Below are 24,003 nucleotides of genomic sequence, written 5' to 3' on the forward strand. Positions count from 1 at the left end.
AAAAAAATGAGAGAATCTCACATAAGGATATTCGAATAAAGCATAACACCCATTCTCGCTATTTTATTCTTTAGTTTGCAATGGCTAATATATGTATATATTATTTGGAACTGGTTCTTAAACATAAATGTTATGTTATAGGTTTATAAATGAAGTATATGTACATACTAATAATATAGATTAAGGCGTCGATAATGAAGTTTTAGACAACTCTACCTTGTAGAAAGAACTCTACATTTTTCCATGCATGGAATTTTTCTAACATAATTAAGAAGAGTTTAAAATTTTAAAATATACATATCATCAGTGTAAAGGTTTTTACAATATCAACATATTAATTATTATTGGTTTGCATCACTTTTATTTGATAGTTAATAATAATTATAATCAACATATGAATGATAAGATAATTTCACGCAATCTCTTCTGGTTTCATATAGAAAGGCTTAAGTCAAATACATTTACCTTATATAAAGCATGTGGGTTTAATAATTGGTTAAACAAAATCATAAAATCATAATATTCAAGATCCACTTTAAATACTCAAAAGGAGTTCAATTTATCATATCTTAGTTGTAATCTACCATTTGTTTGAGAATATGAAAAAAAATAAAACTTGTACCTTTTTTTTTACAATAATGTAATATGGCCGAGTTAGTTAATGGAGAGACAAGTAGTGAGAAAATACACTAAAAACTCAAAAGACAATGATATTTATAACCTTTACTTTTTATTGAAATTACAATTTTGACCTTAAAAATACACTACAAAATATAACTTGCATCTCCATTAATGGAGAGGAGTCTTACTTATGGCCCGTGCAATAAGCTTTTACTTTAGTTACTTTGTTAATTAATAGTTACTTTATATAACTTTAGACTTGAGTTATTTTATTTATGAGAGAAGAAGATACATAGGATTTAGGAATAGTGGAATAATTGCTAGGTACATATTTACTAATTGAAATGGAATGAGGACTAGGTACGTTAGAAGAATCCAAAACATTGAGAAGAAGATGAATTAGTTATTAATTAGTTACCTGAGGATTAGTTAATTATTCTTATAAATATCTCTTCCACTCATATTTGTAACTAACCTTTCAATAACAAGAATTTTAGTTTTCTCTTCTTCTCTCTTCAATATTTCTTCTATTTATGTTTCGTTTACATTATTAAATTATTATTACTTTACATAATTATAGTTAGCTTTATTTTCATCCATATCTTTACAAAAATGTGAATTTCATTCTCACTTTTTTGGTATAATGAAAAGTATTTGATTATTCTATAAGTAATGAATTAATCTTTTTGGGATGTGTAGTTATCCCTTCCAACAAACATCGTTCGTAAAAATCAAATATTTGACTTTTTAGTCTATCTAGAGAACCAATTATCAGCATAATGGAGTTGCTGAAAGAAGGAATAGAACCATTTTGAACATGATAAGAAGTATGCTCAAGACAAGAAATCTGCCACAAAACCTATGGGGTGAGGCTGTAACAACTGCAGCCTATGTTCTAAACCATTGTCCTACAAAAAGGCTAGAACTCAAGGTACCTAAAGAAATCTGGCCAGGAAGGAAACCCTCCATCAAGCACTTTAAGATCTTTGGGTCACTATGCTATATGCATATCCCTGATCAAAAAAGGAGAAAACTGGATGATAAAAGTGAACAAATGATTTTTATAGGATACAATCCAACAGGATCCTACAAACTTCTAAATCCAAAGACACTCAAAGTCATGTTCAGTAGAGATGTGCACTTTGTTGAGTCAAGCTCTTGGAAGGAAGTAAATTCAGCATCAGAACCAACCACTCAAATTCAGCTAGAATGAAATGCACAAGAACAACGCACTGAGACTAATGATCCAGATGGGATGAGCATCAAGTAGAAACACTTGCTGATAGGAGTGAGTCAGGAAGGCCCAACAGAACTAGAAACTTGCCCACCAGACTCAGGGAGTATCAAATTGTTCTTGATGATAGCATAACTTATGAAGGAGAATTGGTTCAATATATTGCACTATTTGCATATGTTGAACCAATCTCAATTGATGAAGCAATGAATAGTAAGGTTTGGAAGGAAACAATGCTGGAAGAATTAAAGTCAATTGCCAAGAATGAAACATGGGAACTAGTACAATTCCCAACTGACAAGAAACCCATTGCAGTAAAGTGGCTGTTCAAGACTAAACTCAATCCAGATGGAACCACTACCAAGCACAAAGCAAAACTCGTGGCTAAGGGATTTATGCAGAAAGAAGGAGTTGACTTCTCTAAAATCTTTGCTCCAGTTGCAAGGCTAGAAACTGTAAGAATGTTGGTTGCCTCAGCAAATTGGAACAATTAGGACATATGGCAGTTGGATGTTAAGTCAGCTTTTCTCAATGGCCCTCTTGAGGAGAAAGTATATGTCAAGCAGCCACCAGGATTTGAAATCAAAGGCAATGAGGATAAGGTGTATAGACTGAAAAAGGCCTTGTATGGATTAAGACAAGCTCCAAGAGCTTGGAACAAAAGAATAGATGCATTTTTTTTCTGAGTTCAGGACAAGAAGTGTGAAGTAGAGCATGGTGTGTATGTGAAGAATTTGAGTAAGCATGACATCCTGATTATCTGCCTTTATGTGGATGATTTATTAATCACAGGTAGCAGCTCAGATAGGATTGAAGAAATAAAGCTAGGCCTCAAGTCTGAATTTGAAATGCCTGATCTAGGCAAGTTTTGGTTATACTTGCCTCGAGAGGATCCCACCTCTAGGAATGACAATGAGATGGGTCGTGGCCATGTTTGCACATACCAAAACCCGAACCCGAAATTCAAAACTCGAACTCAACGAGGTTGAAAATAAAGATAACATCCCCGAACCCGAAAAAACCCAAAAAAACCCGAAAATTATATATGTACTAAGGAAAATATGATATATTTCATTTTTCTCTATCATTTCTATTTTCTTTTGTATTATTTCATTTCTTTTATGTTTGAAGATTCAATAGTATGTAAAGTAAAATTAAAATTAAAAGCAATGAACCCATGATATAAATTTCAAATTTAAATTGAATTACATTACTTCGGGCTGAGTTTGGACTAGAGACTTTGCTCTACCAAACCTGAACCTGAACTCGAAAATTAAATCCGACTAAAATCTAAACCTGAAAATTAAACCCGACTAAAATCCGAATCCAAACCCAATCACATTGAATTTTCCCCATTAATTTCGGGTTTAATTCGAACGAGTAATTCAATTTTCATTGTCATTCTTACTCCTTTATCTAAATTACTTTGGTAGGAAAGGCATAAATATTACATCCATAAAAAATAGTGTTTTTGTGAGGCTTGCTTGAATCAGTAGCGCAAACCCTTTCATGTAATTTTTCTTTCCTTCATGGCTCTTCACATCATTTCCCCCATCTTCCACTTTCCCCCTCACTTTCTCTCTCACTCCCCTCAATTTTCTCTCCAATTTCCTCCCACTTTCTCTCAAAACCCTCGAAAACCTTTCCACCAACTCAGAGCCTTCCGAGAATGGCGAGAATACGAAGATGCCGTGAAGCGCAAAGACCTCTCTGGAGCTCTCAGCTTCCTCAAATCCCTCGAAACCGAACAAAAAACACTAGAATCATTCGGCGAAGATTATTTATCTTCACTCGCTGAGTCGACTCGGTCCCGGTTCCGCGAGTTGGAGCGGTTTGGACCGCAGAAGGATTGGGAGATTCTTGATACGTGTTTGAATGCTGATGATATGAAGCTTGTTGGGAATGCTTATAAGTTCCTTAGGGATAGAGGTTTTCTTCCCAATTTTGGTAAATGTAGGAATATGGGTGAGTTTTAATATATTCTTCATCTTTTAAGCTCAAGAGATAAAAATTCCAGAAACTATTTATTGCTTATGATGATTTTTTGGAATTAAAATATAGGCTTTTTCAGTTCTGCAAGTTGAATTTAATTCAGTAGATGTGTTTTAGGGAACACATCTTCTGTCCCATAGTTTCTACCACTCCATGTAAGTGCCTTCGGTTATAATTGTTTGAAAAATATATATTTAAGTTAAAATTTTAATTATTAACTATTTTTCTGACCAATCACATGTTCTCACGACACATGGAGTGACACAATATCGTGGGACATAAGATATCATCTTTGCTTGTGGAGTAAGACTGTGTATATATACTCTCCTCAGACTCTACTGAGTAGGATGTTCACGCGCCACCTGTTTTTTTTATGATGTGTCAATATCACAATTGAACATGTTAGTAATTAGCAGGACATGTGAGAGTTGTGATGTTAGTGGCATCACAACTTAACTTATGAGAGTGACTAAAATCAAAATTTGGAACATTTAAATATCAACGCCTGTCAAAAGATTGTTGCCTGGGTTGCTTAATATACATAGGCACAAGGTTTCTAATCTGGGTCTGCGAGCTATAGATGCCGATATGTTAAGATTTTGTGAGTTCTCGAAATTGCATCATGACCGCAATTGAGGCTTGATCGGTCACATTTTCCCAAAATTAACCGTGATGTCAAGGTTTTGGGAGTAAACCACAGCCACTATTTAAAACCTTGCATAGGCACATAGATTAAGGCAATCATCATGGCTTCAATCACATGATTTTGATTTCCTAGTTTTAGTGCACCTGGGGAATAAAGTATGAATGCATTATTAATGAATGATTAACTACAGCAGTAAATCAACGTCTAATTAATTTACCAGTTTATGCAAGAGCTTATATATTTTGAAAGTGCATAACTTAGTCTTGGTTATGTGTATATGCCCGTTACTATATTGGTGCATTTCCTACTGGTGCTGCTATTATTACTAGTTTACCACCATCTGTCAATTTTCAATTTTCTATAATTGCTATATTGTGAATTGTCCTTCACACGTCAACCTGCAAGTCACACAATTTAGATACCTTGGATCTGTCGTACAAAGTGATCGAGAAATAGAGAAATTTAAATCAAGAGCATAAGATTAATGTACTAGAGATGAGATTGCTTTGTTGGATTTGTGAGCATACAAGAAGAGATAAGGTCAAGAATTAATGTATTAGTGGAAAAGTAGGAGTGACACCTATTGAGGAAAGATGGTAGAATTGCACCTAAGATGGTTTGACCATATGAGAAGAAGACCATTAAAAGCACCACCCAGTGATAGTAACTAAAAAAACTGTAGGTGAAACCATTAGAAAGAGTTTAAACTTAAATGGCTCATTGGAAGGTTTGGTTTTTGATAGGACATGGTACCTTCATTTGATCTATTAGCTGATTGCACCTATTGTGAATATGGAGTTCATGGATTCTCTTGACCAGTTGACTTATATTTTTAGTGTCATAGCTGTCTTTTACATATGCTATGTATTGCGAAAAATGCGAGTTTCTTTTCTCAGTATCTAATAGGATTGTGATAGAATAGAATGCAATAATGAAACCCAGGTAAGAACTGAAATTGCCAATACTTTATTGAATTGGTCACAATTAAAATGGTGTATGTAAGCCGAGAATACAGCAGAAAACACAAATGACACACAGAACAAACACACCAAACACAGGGCACTGCTCCTAACACTGAGAACATGATCTCAGTCACAAAACACTCAAACTGACAGTGAAACTCCAACTATGGCTACACAATCTAATAACTACCCCTACATCAGAACTCAATACACAACTTGTGGTAACCTCCTTAGTAACTCTCTCTTCATCAGAATCCAACATACAACTTGTGGTAACTGGCTGCAACCATTAGAGTTTAACATAACTAGTCGTAACTGCCTGCAACTGACTCTCAGCAGTGTTATTTTTTTCCCTTTTCTGCACATGAACCCTCCAGGTCTTTGAACCATAGTTTTCCCCTGGCAAAACCTCATTTATTGGGTTTGGCCAATCAGACTGCATTTTCTGTTCTACGTATAAATCAAAGCAATCTTTTATGGTATTGGTATGTGTGCTTTGACTTTAACCGCATTGATGTTTTTTGTTAGGCTTTGTTCTCTTTAGTTGTTTGTTTCCCACAATCATTAATTGTTATAGCATAGATAGTGTAAACTTTAATGAACTTTTTACTCACAATAACTGGTATTTTTACCCTTTTCCTTTTCCCTTTTCATTTTTATTTTTTATGTCTATCTTCTGTAGTTTTGGAGGGGCCGAGGAATGTAACACCAGATGTCTTGACTGCCTCAACTGGTTTGGAAGGTGCACATGAATTTCTGATAGAATATTTCCCCCTTATCTTAAATTACTCAAAGTCTCTATTTTAGCCATGTTACATTGGAATTAAGAGAATTTTATACGATCTAATTCTAAGCTGCTGCAAAATGGGTATACAAATATAATTTTTCCTTCTTTTGTACAGTAACTAAATTGGCTCCAAAGAAGTGGGGTCTTTCAGACAGTTCAAGCACTGTCTTGGTTGCTTTTCTTGGCACGGTGTCCTTTCTTATTTCACAAGGAGTTGATCTAAGACCCAACCTTGCAGTTATATTAGGTTTAGCCACTGTAGATTCTATATTCCTTGGCGGTACTTGCTTAGCTCAAATCTCGAGTTACTGGCCACCATATAGACGCCGAATCCTCATTCATGAAGCAGGACATCTCCTAACAGGTAATTCTGTTACATACAAGCAAGAAATTATCTAGTCTCTCCCTCTCTTTTCTCTTCAAGGATCGGGACAAACTCAAGTTCGAGGTCAGAGCACCTCCTAGAAGAGAAAAGAGAGGGAGAGACTAGATATCTTCTTGCTTGTATTTAACAAAATCCTATTGTTTTTTATGTACTTTAGAGGTTACATATTGGGGATGGTCTGTATGGGTCATGTTTGATTCCCTTTCATTGGTAGCTGTCATTTATAACATGTTACAAGGACCATTCTAATGAAATTCCAGCTTACCTGATGGGCTGCCCAATTCGAGGAGTGGTTTTAGACCCAATAGTTGCAATGCAAATGGGCATTCAAGGACAGGTATGTTTACTCTTTTGTTCATAATATAACATTTTATTGATTCAGTGGTTCCTATTGGTGGTATCTTAGAATACAATTTCCACTTGTAATTTCAAGTGAAATCCATGATATTTTTTATACAAAGTTTTGTACGGAGAGGGGTGAATTGTACCGTTGTCGGGGTTTGAACTTAGATGCTAACCCTTTATGTCCCGCAGTTTTACCAATTAAGCTGACCCTTGGTGACACTTGATATTTTTTATTGACTATTGAGCCATTGAGTTGTTATCTATTTTCTCCCTATTTTTCCCCTCTCGCCCTGCCTATTTCTAGATCTTTCCCTCCTTTCTTTCTCCCTTTTCACTTCTTCCCTTGCACTTTTTTCCATTCATCCTACATTTGTTTAATAATAAAAATCTCAAATCTCAATTACCTTAAATCTATTATAATAAACACCCCCTAAAATACTTTTGGTGATGCAAGACATAATTTTGAGCGAAGTTTGTTTACCGCTTCACTAGCAGCCCTCGTGGTGAGGATGAGAGGAGTTAATATCAACCATTGGATGACAATTTTCGATTCAGATCACGCCCCAGTTAAAAACATCACGTGATAGCATATGTGTCTTTTTCATGTGCATTGCTTTCTTTACGGTATTGTTTTTTTTCTACTTTAATTTCTCCTTCTCTCTAAGGGCGAGCCTGGGCACAATAGTAAAGTTGCTACATTGTGATATGGATGTCACTGCCTCACTGGTTCAAAACCTAGACACAACTTCTCTGCCTGCGGGTAAGGCCACATACAACCAGGTGAACGCCTTGTGCACTGGGCCACCTTCTTTTTTCTTCTCTCTCTCTCTAGACAGTTCTGTTTCAGTAAAATGTTCTCCAACATATGGATTAGCTTAAATGTGACGCAACCATTGAATTGCCAAAATGGAAAAGCTTAATAGATAGCCAAAATCCCAATGGTGTTTCGACTGCTAGCAACAACAATATTATCACCATTAATGCCGACAATGGCAATGAGGTTGTTGATGACCTGAGGGGTTGAGATTGAGATGCTGTTGCAACTATGGATGAGATTATTTAACTTAATGTCTAACCAAGCTTTGGCTGATGAATGTTCCATGGAAGGAGAACGATAGTCAATACTGTCTGGATTCGTCACTGAAACAATGATGTCAACTGTAGTAATGGTACTTGTAGCTAATGTTTTAAATTGTAGTCAATGTTGCGTTACGTTGTGTCTACCGCAATTGCAGAGAATTGCGGCAAAATGTGGCCGATGCAGTCACTATTGCAATTACGATGCCATTGTGGAGACTCCCAAAACCACAACATTATAGCTGGAATTGCTGTTGTAGAGTACAATTTAAAACACTGCTTGCTGCTGTTGTTTCCTTTGATTTTTCTGCTGTGGGTAAAAGGCAAGTCATCATCTGGAAGTCGCTGATGGGTATACTTCAACGAGGAAGCCTGAGATACTCATTTCACCAATTCTCTTTCAGATTGAAGGCAATGATGTAAAACTTGTTGTTCACAATGTTCTGGAGTGGAGGGAGAAAAGAGGAGAAAGGAGAAATTAAAATGAAAAGGAGAAGAAAGGCATTGTGTGATATGCTGTCACATGATGTTTTTAATTGAAGTAGTGAACAGTCAATTTTCATCTTTTTTATATGTACTGCAAGGATATAGCTCTTCTAAAGCAAGATTGTCTCTAAAGTGAGTAAGGGTATATCATTATCCATTCTTGGACTATTTAGTTAATTAAGATTAAGATCAGAATACACATTAAGAAATCTACGACACATACACCCTTAGAGAAAATCTCACTTCAGATGAACCAAATCCTTACCGCTCTCATCTCTAATGGTACAAAAACACTTCGCTTATTTAATATGCCATTATGCCAAAAAAATTCCTTTCTCTCTCTATTTATTTATGGGGAGAGAGGAAGAGAGACATTGTTGATTTAAAGCTTAAATACAAAATATAGTTTTGAAGATATGTCTGCAAGTAAAGTGAGGCCTTGGATTTGACTAAAGAGAGAGAAGAGATAAAAAATGTCCTTTTTATTTTAAGCAGGACATAATGCCTTGATTCTTGAAAATTGAAGTATGGACACTAACACGTGACACAGACACATCACACACACATAAATAAATTTAAGAAAAAAGATTCATAATATCATATATATGTATATAGGGAATGACTCAAGTGAGAAAAGTTCTCATAAAAATTTTGAGAACAATAAAAATATGGACTGTATAATCATACATGGATGGTTAGGATTAAAAGTTATAGATAAAAAATTATAAGCTTCAAGGTCTTTAATATCTTGATATATATCTCATGGGCCAATATAGCCTATATTATAAGCCCCTCTCCGAAAACATTGAGTGTCATTTCTATTGACGCTTGGCTAAAAATCCTAAATTAACTTGTCCTAGCAGAACTAGTCTTGTACAAGTACATGTACGTTGAAAAATAATAATACTAGAAGAGATTGGCTGCATCCATGCAGTGTCCATGTTTTAGTTGGATTTTTTTGCTTTGAAGTTAGAAATGTATTGGTGTGCATCAGATAGCTATTGTCGATATGTTGTACAGAACAATGACATCAAATGGACGTGTTTGTGCCTCGTAAAACAGTATTTTAGAAATTTAGTGGTTCATGGATGAATTCCATGGCCAAGCAGTGATCTCATCAGTAATGGACTATTTCTATTAACCATTAATTCTTGTTTACTTTTTATTTTACTTTGTTGCACTACAAGCCTCCTTATTTTCAACAGTATTGTTTTACCATTAAGTATTTAACATAATTTTAGTTGCAGTAAATTCTTGCTTTTTAGGCAGGGACTCAATTTTGGGATGAGAAAGTTGCCAACGACCTTGCCGAAGGACGACTTGATGGCACAGCTTTTGACAGGTGAACACAAGTGTAACACTAGTTACAAAGATATGGGTACACATCTTCTGTCCTAAAGTTTGTACCACTTCATGTACCATGTGTTCCTCATTGGTCAGAAAATATAAAATTAATATATATTTAATTCATATTTTACTTTTCTGACCAATGAGAGACACATGGTATATGGAGTGGCACAAACTTTGGGACAGAAGATGTGCTCCCCAAAGATACGTGTTGAATGAGTTATTTGTATGACTGAATGGTGCACTGATTACGGTGGATTTACTTTGTTATAGATGTTTAGATAAAATTAGTCAAACAAATTGAGCTCAATTTCTATGACACTTGAGTAGTACAATGCTCTTTGGCCTCTAGAACGTAGAAAGCACAGTTTCCAATTCATCCTTCGTCTCTTCCTTTCAAAGTTTGATATCCACTGTAGCTAGAGGAGAGATTATGGCCTGGTTTTAAGTGAAGGTGTGGCCTGTGCCTGTACATCTTCCAGAACAATTTCCTATGTTAGTAGAACTATAAGTGAATTTGAATGAATTTACTCTTAGATCTAGCTTCACTTACCAATTAATTTTTTCAATTGTATGTGTTAGAATTGCTAAAAGTTTAAGCTGGTGCTTTCAATTATTGTCAGTATCTCTGTTTTCACATATCTGAGAAATTACGGTCTTGATGTACCTATCTGAAAAACCAAGTGATCATCTGCTATTCTTTTCTCTGTGCGGGCCATTCAAGTAATAATGATGCTTTGTGTAATCCACGCTTTAGGTACTGCATGGTACTCTTTTCTGGCATTGCAGCCGAAGCTCTTGTTTATGGTGAGGCAGAGGGTGGAGAAAATGATGAAAATCTATTTAGAAGCATATGTCTTCTTCTTGAGCCTCCGTTATCTGTAGCTCAGGTCTCTTCATAACTGATGCCTCTGATTTGATTTTCTCTTTTTTATTCTGTTATATTAAAATTTGAGCCTTCATATTCTTGCATTGAGCAGATGTCTAATCAAGCAAGATGGTCAGTTTTGCAATCTTATAATTTGCTCAAGTGGCATAGGGCTGCCCACCGAGCTGCCGTTAAAGCATTGGAAAGTGGAGGCAGTCTGAGTGTTGTAATTAGGAGCATCGAGGAGACTTTGTATTTCGAAAAGTGAGCCTTAAAAGTTTATATGGAAGATAAATTTCTTTCTTGAAGTTCCTTACAGGTTAGCATCTTGTTTGCTCCTTTGTTTGTTATGGAGTTGAGTGTGCTGTATTTTTCCCATCTTTCAAGTATTTCGCTATGTTCATTTTCTCCGGAACAGGGTTATGTCAATGGATCTGAAAATTTTATTTATGTACTATTGCATATTTTGCAGATGCTAATCTATTGCACCTTGCCTACCATAGGAAACAGCAATCAAATGAATGGTTTCTGCTTCAACAAGTGACCTTTTTGTTCAGACATGACCTGGTCTCAAGATACACTCCACATGAATAATACTTACCAACAATGATATTATTCTTACATAATTTTCCCCTCACATCCCTTTTTAGACCTACTTTGTCTATAGATCAAAATATTAGGAAGTAGCAATAGATAGAATGATCAACAGATATAAAATAGGTGTAAAAAATGTTGGAAAAAAGGTGGGAGATGATCATTTTCTGATACTAAATACCAGTGGAGACAAAGTGATTGTGAAAATGGTAGCATATTCTGAGTAACTCTGAACATTGCAAAAGTTTTTGTATATGCCTGCATTATTGCCCAGAGTTGAAATCAATCATGATTCTGGAAAATGGTTTGTAAGTAACTATTTGTGTTTTGATATATGTTTTTGGACATTCTATGCATTTTTAATCAAAATCCTATATCAACCCAAATTTGAAAATAGTTCTAGTTTTAATAACTCTGTGTTTCTTTGGTATTTTTAATAACTCTATGTTTAAGATATTGTACCCATGTAACCTATTGTGAGATGTAACATTGTAAAATAAAACCAAAGAAACATGGCCACCCATGTATTGGTATTAGTTATTTTTGAACACTTCTAATCATATTTTAAAGCATTTTATATTTCTTTTGCACATATCTTCATGTTCTTGTAGCTTGTGTTTTTGGGTTGGATCACATGTATTGTCCATATATAAAGTAATTTTACTTGAGTTGGGTAGAATCGTTAAAAGTGAAAAAGCTCTTCATGTAGTTGTATACTTTAAAAACATATATTATATTACTGACTTCCAATTTTGGTATAATTTAAAAACATATATTATATTAATCTTACATAATGAAGTTTTAATCCAATAGTTAGTTTGATTTATTTAATCATTCGAGGCATTTCTGTGATTACCGGGATGGAATGATGACGGAAATTTTTTTGATTCAAAGATGATATATATATATAGGTTTACAATGTATATGTAGAAATCTTTCTCATTATTACAATGGATCTTCAAAAAAAAAGAGTTTGTATCGAGTAAAATATATACTTCGGCTTTCATGTATTAAAACTTTGGCTTGTAAACACAAAAGTACTGTACATGCTTTTTTTGAAAAGATTAGGTTCAGAAAAATTATTGGAAGAATTCTTTATATATGTAGAGGCAATCAAGAAAGCTGCATAAGTAAATATATAACCTACAGAGAAGTGGGCTAATCCAACCATGACGGATTAATTGAGGTTCCAACTTGTAGGTTTGAAGAGGTTAAATGTGCATAATATCTGTTTTAAAATTTGAAAATATTGCCTTTTGGAAATAAGCATAATCCTCACTGTTATACTAGACTCGCCCCCAATTCGATTAATTTTATATTGTTCAAACATTATTAGTGACATAAGAATTATACTTTTACTTCGTTGTAACGGGTTCTTGTTATTGTTTTCAATGTTAACATTAAGTAATTTTTGCTTTTATGGCACATTTTTTTGTGTACAATTTTATGGCACATTTGGTTGCGTTAATTGTTGGCATGGTGAATTTGGTATATGATAACCATAATCCTTTAGGACAATTCTTATTCACACATTCCATTACTTGTGAAACTCAATGCACTTTCCGATTAAGCAATAAAGTTGAACCATAATACCAATACCCTAACCGTTTTGATGAGCAATACGGAATTAACATATACCAACTAAGTTATCAATTCCAAGAGTGATAATGAATTCGAAACCAACAAAATGAGAAAACGAAAATGACTATTTGGAAGATCCACTAAAAGCAGCTTAATGTGCAACAAAACTTATGCATGAGCTAGTTTTGGATTCTCAACAACAAAAAAGACTATAAATATAGAGCAAAGCCATTGGTATAATATAGTTGTTTGAGTATTAGTATAAGAGATGGAAAATCCAAAAGCAGTTTTTATATGAATCATAATTCACTTAGAAGCCTTGTGACCCTGTGTTTTGGTTGGGAGAGCCGCAGCAGACATTACGCGCAACCGACTGGCAATCTCGGTGAAGGAAGGCCTAGCTGAAGGATTGGGTGCCCAACATTCCTCCATTAGTGTTCTCCATTCATGATCACAATAACTTGGGATTGTTGGCCTTAAAGTATTATTAACAATCCCACCTGCATGAGAAGATGGAAGAACATAAGGACTTGTATGATAAATAAATAACTAATCACAAACTTCAAATAGCGAAGTGACCAAATACTGCAAAATTCCATTGTCATGTTCTTAATCTCGTACCGATGTACCTAAAACATTGATCGTGTATCCTTTATGTTCTTTCATTTTCAGTTGTTATGTTTTCGTAGATAATTACAAAAATGCGGCATTGTATTTATTATGTTTCTTTCTTCAAATTTGTGACGGAAATGGTAAAAACAAGAAAATGTAATTGAAAACTGGCTCAACCATTGATAAGATAAAAAGAGATTACAAGAAAAGGATCACACCTATGATTGCACCATAGTGCATATTGGCATAGGGCTCCTCACCAGTGAGAATCTCCCACAATACAATGCCAAAAGAGAACACATCAACCTACAAAATCAAAATTCAACTTCAGCAACCAATAACTGAAAACAACAAATGACAAAGTAAAAAAGAGATATAATACATCAACAACAACAACCAAGCCTTTATCACTAGGCGAGGTCAGCTACATGGATCGAACGATGCCATAATACGACAAACCAAAAAATTATTGAGGTCAAAGTTACAAACATCCCTTATGAATAGAAGATTTTCAAAAGTAGAAAAATAAATAAATAGGAGATTTTGCATGTTTAACATGCTAAAAAAATTACATTTTATAGGAATTTCTGTTCCAAAAGTGATGCGAAGGAGCAGTTTCAACTAGAAAACAGAGTTTTGCCGAGTGAGATAAGGCAGTTTTAACATCTAGAGGATAGATCAATACGAATCAGCTTCTTGGTTAAAATTTATTTCTTCATCATTTGACTACAGAAAAAAGCATTTTTTAGTAGATACAACTTAATCTTACCTTCTCCGAGACCTTATTGCTGCTACCATTTAGCAGTTCTGGTGCCATCCATGGCAAAGTCCCCCGCACACCGCCAGAAACCAAGGTATTCCGTTTAATTTTTGACAGGCCAAAATCACCAACCTGGGAAAGCAAATTCCTTAGTCTTCTCAAGGCTTAAATAAATTGAGAACATTTAACATTGAACAAAAAATCCGGCATAAATACCTTGCATATTGGCCGTAAAGGATCTTTTAAGTTCACAAGCAAATTGTCACATTTTAAGTCAAAATGCACAATGTTTTTTGAGTGTAAATATTCCATCCCAAAAGCTGCATCCATTGCAATTATCAGTCTCTTGCGACGATCAAGATACCTGCAATAAGAAACCATGCTAGGATCTTTAGAGCGAAATCCATGACGAAAACATGAGATTTATCACTGAACACTCATTATGACTCGATAAATTTTAGCCGTGCTACAGAACTATAAAAGTTAACAAATATAATTAATATGAGAGAGGAAGTGTTTCATCAAATAAAGGGCAACATTAAGCCTGCATCATATAAATAACATCTACTAGTTTGGTTTGAATTAACAACCATCTGAAAAAAACAAAGTAATTTTACAGGACATGGTTTGAATAAAGAAACTAAATAATAGAAATTTAAATCTCTTTCTAGGTGCATTACCTGTCCTTGCGAAGTAAAACGTGCCTAAGAGAACCATCAACCATGAATTCAGTAACAGTGGCCATTGTTCCTCCCGGTCCATTCTGCACCACACCATAAAATGCCACCACATTTGGATGATGAAGCTTGGAAAGAATATCTGCTTCCCGCCAGAATTCTATAGTCTGAGAGAAGAAACAAATATCATTTCACATGCCTCAAAATCTATCACTATCATTGAAGCCCTTGCACTTCACAATAAGCGTAGTAGAAAGGAAAAAGTAAGAGAGAAAAATCAATTATAAGTTACCAGTCTCTCTTGCTCAGATGATCGACCAGTGAAGCAGCTTTTCTTTATTCTTTTAATAGCAACATCCGTTCCTCGCCATTTTCCATGATACACAGTCCCAAAGGTGCCAGAACCCAGTTCCCTCAGCTCTTCGAGATCTTCATTCATAATGACCTACAAAATGCATCAGAATAATGAAAAAAAACAGTGAAGATTTTCAAGCTAGTGTTCAAGCAAGACAGTGAATGCACAGGTGAAGTCTCTGAATACGTGTAAAGATAAAAAAACAGCTAAATGATCAGACATGCTTATACTTAACAAGGTCAAATAAAATGAGAGGAAAATAATCGAAGACACCATACCATAACAAAGAACTTATAGAGTTGTTAAGTTGTCCATAAAATGTATTGTTAACCAAAATATCAGAGATACAAAATATTTAAAAGAAATGCCTGACCAAAGAATTTTAACAGACAGAGGACACCAACGATTTTCGTAACTTCTACTTCCTACCCCCACCTTAAAAATTTATTTCGAATTAATTTCCAGAAGACAAAATTTGTCAAAAGGAACTTTTAAGGTGCACCAGTTAGTAGTGAAAACAAAAGAAAGATAATTGACAATGTATTTGAATACAGTATTAGTCCAGATACAACCCTAATTTCCATTTGTTTGATTTTTGGTCCTATAAAGCAAACCTCCTATTTCAATTTCAAATAAATGAGTTAGAGAGAGACAGCAACCGATTTCCAAAATTCTCCATAAATATACTTTTCCTTTCAAGCGCTCCTAAAAATGTTAAGATGTTGTTATGGATTTTGAAGTCTCAGCACAACCAAGTATTAAGTCTTTAACTAAAAGAGATTTTGTTTTTGATAAAATAATTTAAAGAGATATGTGCCTTGCATACGATCTCTAACATTCTTTGTTGCATCACGATGAAGTAAAGAAAAGTGAGAGCCAATTTCTCTTGAAAATGATGCAATGCACGAGGCTTCATGCATTGTCTATGTCTTGCTTCACATCATTACAATTTTTTCATTGTGATACTACATTTGAGCCCACTTCCAAAGGCAATTTGACTGACCCAGTGACCAGATTTCATCCACCTTTTTGCTTCTACGTGACACAACTTGCACCAGATTGCAAAATATGAAGTATTTCTAAACCTATTATCAGTCAAATTTGATGCTTATACATCTTGTTTTGTTAAGAAAACTTCAAAACATTTTCAAAAAAGAAGAAATTAACACATGTCCATCCAATGACGGAACAGAAAGGAATGGTCCATGGAGTGTTAAGCCTTAAAGGAACTTTTAGAGTTACATTCTTTCAAATGTCGGAGAAAGGCAGAGTTAGAACATTGAGTGTTGAGGGAGGCAAATTCTTGTCGTAGCAACATCAACAGCATTGGTGTGCTTTAAATGAAAATATGTGGGCGGAATAAACTAACACTGTGTCATGTTCATCACTATTCTGCAAGCACCCCAATCTAATGCCAACTTAAACAAGCATCCATTATAAAGTAATAAATTAAAAATGGGACTGAAAAAACATGTCATTCTCAAACCTAAGCTTATTAGATTCATTGATGCTTAAGACAGCAATATAGGTAACAGATTTTCCTTTTGAAAGAAATCCGTTAATTCCCCTCCACCCATAACAAATATCATAGCATATAGCACCAAAGGCGAAAAAATATTGCACGTGCAAGAATGATCATCTTACCTGCAAGGTACTCATATCAAATTCTCCTAAGGAAGGATCAACTGGAGGTACACCATTATTTCTTGTTTCGAAATTCCCATCCTAAGTTAAATCGATAAGAACCTTTGTCAGCAGATCAGGATATTTATACAGATTCTAAAACCAAAGAGTTCATAAAATCATACCTCATATTCTGACTCATGTGCTCTTACATTTTCTATCATAGCATCAAACTGCATTCTTTCAGTGTCCTTAACTTCGGATTGATCATAGTTTGACTTCAGAGCAGTGGTTTCGGTCCCATTCCTTCCATACAAACCTTTCTGATTTTCTTCATCAGTTGTTAGAGGTGTGACATGTTGAGTTCTATTGTCCTCTTCTCTTAGTGTGGGTGAAAAACCAGGATGATCCTGGTCAATAAGAGACACATTATCGAGCCCTTGGGCCAATTTCTGAAAATACGACCATCGTTTAGGGTCATGATTTTCCATGTTTACACTTAGACCTACTCCATCTGAGGTTAATGGATGAAGGCTAGAGGGGTCTTCTTCAAGTATTGCTTTAGAGAATATATCACTGAGCAATTGACGCGGAAACCGATCATTGATATCAATAAGAATGTCACCCTGTGCTTCTTTGGAAACAACATTTGAAGGAAAATCTTGAGAATCATCTTTCATAGTTGTGTTCCCATTTAAAGTAACAGGTAGTGCTTGTACACTATAATAGTCATTAGATTCCATTGCAGCAGTATCACCCCAATCAATCTCTGGAAGATTGCATGCTGGATCATCATGGTGCTTAACAGAGGGAACCTGGTGTGAAGTAGGAAACTCGGATTTTCCGTCTTTTGACTCATCAAGCAGTGGTTTATTATGATTATTTTTACTATAAATTTCAGTTTCCAAACTAACAGCATTGTCCTTATTTATGACATCGTTACTGCGTGCCTCAGGATTCAAATGCTCAATAGGCTTTGACTTGATCGGATTGCTAGCATCAGGCAACTGTTGGTGTATCTGATTTTTGACAGCCCCATTCTCAATGGCATAGCCATCTGCATGCAAGGGCTTGGCTGTGATGCTCGATTCCTCAGCTAGATTAGACATATTTCCATCTTGCAAGTTGTCACCAAATTCTCTAACTGAATCCGGCGGGTTGACATCAGAAATTAAATCTGAAACATGAATCTGCGAATTGTGTGCATCATCTGACTTCGAGGATCGATTCAAAAACTCTACTTGCTCCCTGGGAATTCTTTCTGAATAGTAAACCCTTTTGGGAAGAGGAGGAGGGTGAAGAGAACTCAAGTCAACTGCATTGGATTGGGAATCAACATAAGCAGGACCTAATGCACTGCTAGATGTGGAAGAAGCTTCTTCATAATCCGGAAGCTGGTTCTTTTTTGTTGGAGGCATTGAATGCCCCTCTGGCACAGTAATAACAACTGATGCCTCGGGGAAATTACTTTTATAGTAATCATCAAACAGTTGTGCAGGAGCTGGGGACGATGTTTGGAAGGATACAACTTTCCCAGGGTCACCTCCTTGTTGAATTGAACTATCCTCCGTCTTTTTAGCCAGCATTGCCGGTATTTCTGAATTTTGCATTTGTAAACCACAATGTGGATAGCCCTCATGTAAAATCCCTTGTTGATTAATCGGCATATGAGGAGCCATTGTATAAGGAATCTCTCCAATAACAGGTACATGAGAAGGATTAAAGCCATGATTAATAAGATATTGACCACTAGGATCCCCATGGCGCATCATTTGGTCACCGTAAAACAGTGGATGGGTTTCATAAGAATTTGAGGAAGTTGGTAGCACTGGTTGCAAAGACTGAGTATTCATTGATGAGTCGAATTTGTTAGTCAGGGGAGCATTGCTAACACCTATAGATTCCACAGCAACTCTACTTGTCTCCCTCTCAATATTTTGCCTGTCTAACTCATGGATATCATTTGCTGAAGAACTGACACCAAATATGGTTGAGTTTTTCCTTGACCCCAAGTCCATGCCATTAACGGCAACAACATACTGGATTTCAGAATCATCACCGACGCTGCCAAGACCGAACTGAGCATCCTCCAAATCACTCATTGAGAACAAAAATATCCGAAGCTTTTGTGATCCTTCTCTATCTTCTAGAGGATTGCATTCCTCCATCATATTCTGTAAATCCTCGTCAGATGATACAGATACCAAAGCATCAAGATCTTCCCCAGGAAGCTGATACTTGATTACATGAACCTCATTATAGATCAATAATGCTTTCTGCATGAATTCCTGCCAAGATATGTCCTTTCTTATACGAAGAATACGTGTTTGGCCTCCAACATACCTGAGCTTTCCATCACAGGGTCGTGGTAATATCCTACCACCAAAGCTGCAAAGAAACTTCATCATTGTTGATAAGCTATCATAACCTCGGGAAGAGCCATACCCATGCACATATTGTCTATTGTCATGATCCAATGAAGATTCTGGTATTGATCGAACTGACCCATAATTGCCTCTGTCGCCATGTAAGGGTGCATTCATTCTATCATACTCTTTTGGATATTTATCAACCATTGAGAGCACAGAAATGTCTGATCCAGTTTCGGATCCTGGATGACCGATGCCTAAAATGCCTTTAAGATCCATATAACCCGTTGTATAATTGGTATCGCCAACATTAGAAAATACAGGCTTCCTGAGATTCACCCTATCTCTCAAAAATTCGAGGGCAAATTCCTCACCTGTGTTCATGGAGTAATTAAGTACAGGTTTAACTTCTGATGTACCAAGGTCAGGCAGTCTTCTACTAGCATGCATGGCATCGAGATGGTCTTGCATTACTGACTGTGATCCAGGCTGAAACTTTTCATTTCCAGGTTCCATGCTGTTGAATGGGAGCGTTCTTTGGAATCTTGATTGTTCCATCACAACATTGTTTTTCAAAATTATAATGAACTCGTTAAAGGTCTGAGTCAAACAGTTCTGAACTTTCAGTAACTAACCAAATTTAGTCACCCTAAAGAAATTTGATGAAACATAAGCAATCTTGGGAAGCCTCAAGACCAATTGACTTTTTCCTCTTTTCCAAAATGCAACTTAAATGTGAAGTGATTTCCCTGTCAAAATGATGGAATCAAGAGCAACAAATTAGGATGCAATAAAATGTCACCATAGATGGAAAAATATGTACAATATAATTGCAGACAACTATAAAGGTTGAGCTACAAAAAGAAAACTATAAAGACAACGATAATGGCAGCATGGGCCTCTGACTATAGTTATCACCAAAGGGCCGTCCCGGCCCAGACTGAGTAAATAGAGAGATCTACCAGAATTCAGGATATTTCTTATAAACTTCTGCCACCCTTAACATGAATCTGGGAGGACTTCCGTTATCACCATAAGCCCAACTCGGCCCTTACTGAAAGTGCTAGAGGCCAAATAAAAACTGAGGCCGACTCACACACAGATGGTATCGGATCCCTGGACCAAAGTAATTAACGGCTCATTAAGGGATGAAGCTATTTAGACCTCAGGAAAGATCACGAAGAGGGAGACATTGGTACACCTGCAGAAGCAATGAATCAGGCTATCCCAAGGATCTTGCTAACGGCACAAGAAATATGGACCCACCAAGCTAACTAACTCACGCAGAACGGTTGAGAGAAGGTGTTGGACACACGCTAAGTGTAAACGCTTATAATGGAAGGATGGCACGTGACATAAGAGGTCAGCTACTTTTTCTAACCCTGAAACCCTTTTTTCCATATACAAATCATCAAAACAGACCATATCAGTGATTCTCCAGAACCCACATCCTATATTAACACAGGAGGAACCTCTTCCTCTTATGACCGGCTTGGTCCTTCATGGACTCCAAGACTACGTCGGAGTAACTATAAAAAATTAAAAGTTTTAATATAATAAACAACTTTGAAAACGAATAATGGATATGGAGCAGTGGAGCGATGCTATGTAGTGGACAACTCTAACTAACCTCCCATGGCTAGAATCAGTAGAATGAGTATAAATCACTGAGATATACAAGGTCGTGAATGTCTCGGTAATTTCTCAAATTAATAACACATATCTAGCCCAGCAAATAAATTTATGGAAACTTGGGAGCACTTAACTAATCACATGGATATTTTTAATCTATTGAAATCAATGATAATAAAAGAAAGAAACTTTACAAGCCATCACCCTCAGAGTTAAATTATCCAATTCACAAAGACAGTTTCAAGTGGCAGCAAATCAAAGGCATTAACAACAGGGTTAAATTATCCAACAAGGCCTTGGTCTAATAGTGTAAGGCCCCACTAGAGTGACACTTGTTGAGTGGGATAGCCATGCATCGGCGATCCCCTTGGTAGTACAAAAAAAGAGCATTAACAACACAAAATATGAGACCCCAATTACAAAAAATAAAGAAAAAACATACAAAACCCAAAAATACCAATCTAGGGTTCAACATTTCCTACTATAAAACTTCACAATAAAGCATACAAAACCAAAAATAAAAGACAGAAAATATAGAAAATGAATCTAGCTACCCAATGAAGAAAAGAAACGAACTTTATCATACCCATTGTTCTCAGATCAAAAATTGAAGCCATGGCTGATGAAGGGATCAAAGAAAGAACCACTTTTTATACAGAAATAGAAAGCACTAAGGTTACACCAAATGAACCCTTATCTTTTCTTTCTTCTTTGTGAAATGAGTATCACATTAACATTTGTTACACAACGAGTGTATGAAATCAACATCAACTTGTGCTTCAAGTTCAATCTTTTCTGCTACTTCTCTCTCTCTCTACCAGTTGCACCGTCCTTTCCGTTTTCTTTTCTTCCCAAAATAGCTTTAATCATTTTTTATTTCTGTATTTTTAGTCAAACCAGACAAAATCGTAATCTTATCAGGGCTGAATAGGACTCAATCAAATTCATTCATTCGATTTTGTTTGATCATGATCAGGCCGAATATAATATGGCTTCATCGAGTCTAAGGTTGAAGTTAATTCAAAAATTAGACTCGAAAATATTAACAATGAATTATGATAAGCATGACCTATTTATTTTATGATCAAATCATATTTGAAATATTATTAATTTTAAAATATATATTATTTTATATGTGAATTGCATAAATGTAATTCTAACATTAGATTTGTTTAAAGTCGAATTCTTAGTCTTATTGGAAGGTAGAATGCAGATTATGATGATATATTTTTACATATTTACAAAAATATGGAGATGTGGTAAACATAATCGTTGATTTCTAATATTTCACATTCAAAGAGGATCTAATTCTGAAGTTTTATAAGTAAAAATGGTTTCGAGAGAATTTCTCTTTTTATTAAATAAGTTTTCTTGGAATTAATTAATGTTTATAGTGATTTTCGAACATAGATAGTATTTAAAAACTGGTGTAATCCAAAAATAATTAATAATAAGTAATTGTAAATGTATAAAAAAAAAGCTTTCCTGTGTTTAAATAATTGAAATTAAAAGTAATTATTAATGAAAAATAGTATATTTGCTCAAATTAACTCAATTTATAATCAATTTCATCATTTGTGGTAAGGTTTTAAAATCAAATGCCAGAGAAATTTTAAAAATGTTTCCTTTTTCTTATCATTCTGAGAATTATATAATGTAATCACTATATCAACCATATAATCATTTTAATCAAAATTGATTATACGTACAATTTTCCGTTTGTATTTTGCTGACATTATGATATACAATCAAATTTCCCATATAATTAGAAAAGGTGAAAATTGGTCAACTTCCCACATCAATCTTATTATATATATATATTAAAATTTAATTTCATCAATAATTAATGAATCACCGATTAAATTATTTTTTTTACACTAGCATATAATTAGTTTGATCATTTTATGTATATTCATTAAAAAAATTACCAGTACATTTACATTAATTTATTGGAAAGAGAAATTTATTAATTGAATGCAGTCTTATTAATAAGATACTAGTTATCAAAATGGTTAAAGTATTAATATAATAGTATATTAGTTCAACTGGTGATTCATCAATTAAATTGTATACCCGTAAAATTAGATATGCCTATATAATATATTAACATTAAAGTTGAAAAATCAATAAAAACCAATAATTTTTTTTATTTTCATTAAAAATTAATTTTAAATAAAAGCCGGTCAATATGAGTGGTACGGTTCAATTAAAAACCAGTCGGTATGATCATTTTTGGCCAATTTTGATCAATATGATTATATGACCGATATAATTATTGTACCGTACTGATATTAGGACCAGTTTACTAGTTGAATTGGCCGGAATGAAACCATTTTTACAATACTTGATTGAATGAAATGAAAAAAGAACCCAATCAATTAATAAAAGATAATTTAAAGAACTACATCTAAAATAACCAAAGCATGTTATAAAAGAGGAAAATAATATATTCTCCTACTAATTCTTATACCTATTAAAAAATGACATATGTCATAAAATGATACCTTATTTATTATTAATGATTGATTTATAAGTGACATATATCACTTTATTGTGAGTATAAAATTAGTTAGAAGATATAATATTGCTATACAAAATATGAGCTGAGAGCGTGCTTAACCACATAATGCTGCATATCTACGGGAATCCCATAACAATTCCCAATTAATGTTTTACATCTTACCGACAATATAATTATAAACTACCCATAAGTCCACACTACATTAACTTCATATTTAAGAATGGACAACTCCAAGCAACTTAAAAGTTATCTAACTTTTTTAATTGGGACATTTTTTATGTTATCTCTTCATTGTCTATAGCACAATATTATTAGCCCACATGCCAATTAGGTCCACTCTAAAATCAAAGAAGATTTCATGCAAATATAGTCACAAAACACCAAACACCCCATTTCCCAATTAAACCAAAGAAGTAAGCATAATTATAATGATATAATTTATATATGAAATAAAGTTGTATATGTCGACTTTATCTGAGCATCACATCCTAATCAGATGGAGATTTTATTTGACGGTGTTGAGCAACAA

The 24,003-nt window shown here is 34.7% G+C and overlaps 2 protein-coding genes across 4 annotated transcripts; one reads left to right on the forward strand and one right to left on the reverse strand.

Moving 5' to 3' along the window:
* On the forward strand, window positions 3,344–11,458 carry LOC109357285. 3 transcript variants are annotated; one of them, XM_019601133.1, is made up of 8 exons: window positions 3,344–3,820; window positions 6,138–6,197; window positions 6,358–6,606; window positions 6,888–6,964; window positions 9,801–9,877; window positions 10,640–10,772; window positions 10,863–11,069; window positions 11,169–11,458. In XM_019601133.1, the coding sequence occupies exons 1-7, from the start codon at window positions 3,385–3,387 to the stop codon at window positions 11,016–11,018; spliced, it is 1,188 nt and encodes a 395-aa protein (XP_019456678.1). In that variant the 5' UTR covers window positions 3,344–3,384; the 3' UTR covers window positions 11,019–11,069; window positions 11,169–11,458. The 3 variants fall into 3 exon arrangements, with proteins under 3 accessions (XP_019456678.1, XP_019456679.1, XP_019456680.1); XM_019601134.1 differs by having other exon boundaries at window positions 11,223–11,458; XM_019601135.1 differs by lacking the exon at window positions 11,169–11,458 and having other exon boundaries at window positions 9,805–9,877; window positions 10,863–10,978.
* Window positions 13,044–21,815, reverse strand: LOC109356752. The gene is made up of 9 exons (XM_019600259.1): window positions 21,540–21,815; window positions 17,138–20,070; window positions 16,974–17,054; window positions 15,267–15,419; window positions 14,978–15,141; window positions 14,514–14,661; window positions 14,307–14,429; window positions 13,756–13,843; window positions 13,044–13,425 (listed from the first exon to the last, which is right to left on the reverse strand). The coding sequence occupies exons 2-9, from the start codon at window positions 19,877–19,879 to the stop codon at window positions 13,232–13,234; spliced, it is 3,693 nt and encodes a 1,230-aa protein (XP_019455804.1). The 5' UTR covers window positions 19,880–20,070; window positions 21,540–21,815; the 3' UTR covers window positions 13,044–13,231.

The sequence above is a fragment of the Lupinus angustifolius genome, chromosome LG09 (assembly GCF_001865875.1).
Source record: "Lupinus angustifolius cultivar Tanjil chromosome LG09, LupAngTanjil_v1.0, whole genome shotgun sequence".
NCBI lineage: Eukaryota > Viridiplantae > Streptophyta > Magnoliopsida > Fabales > Fabaceae > Lupinus > Lupinus angustifolius.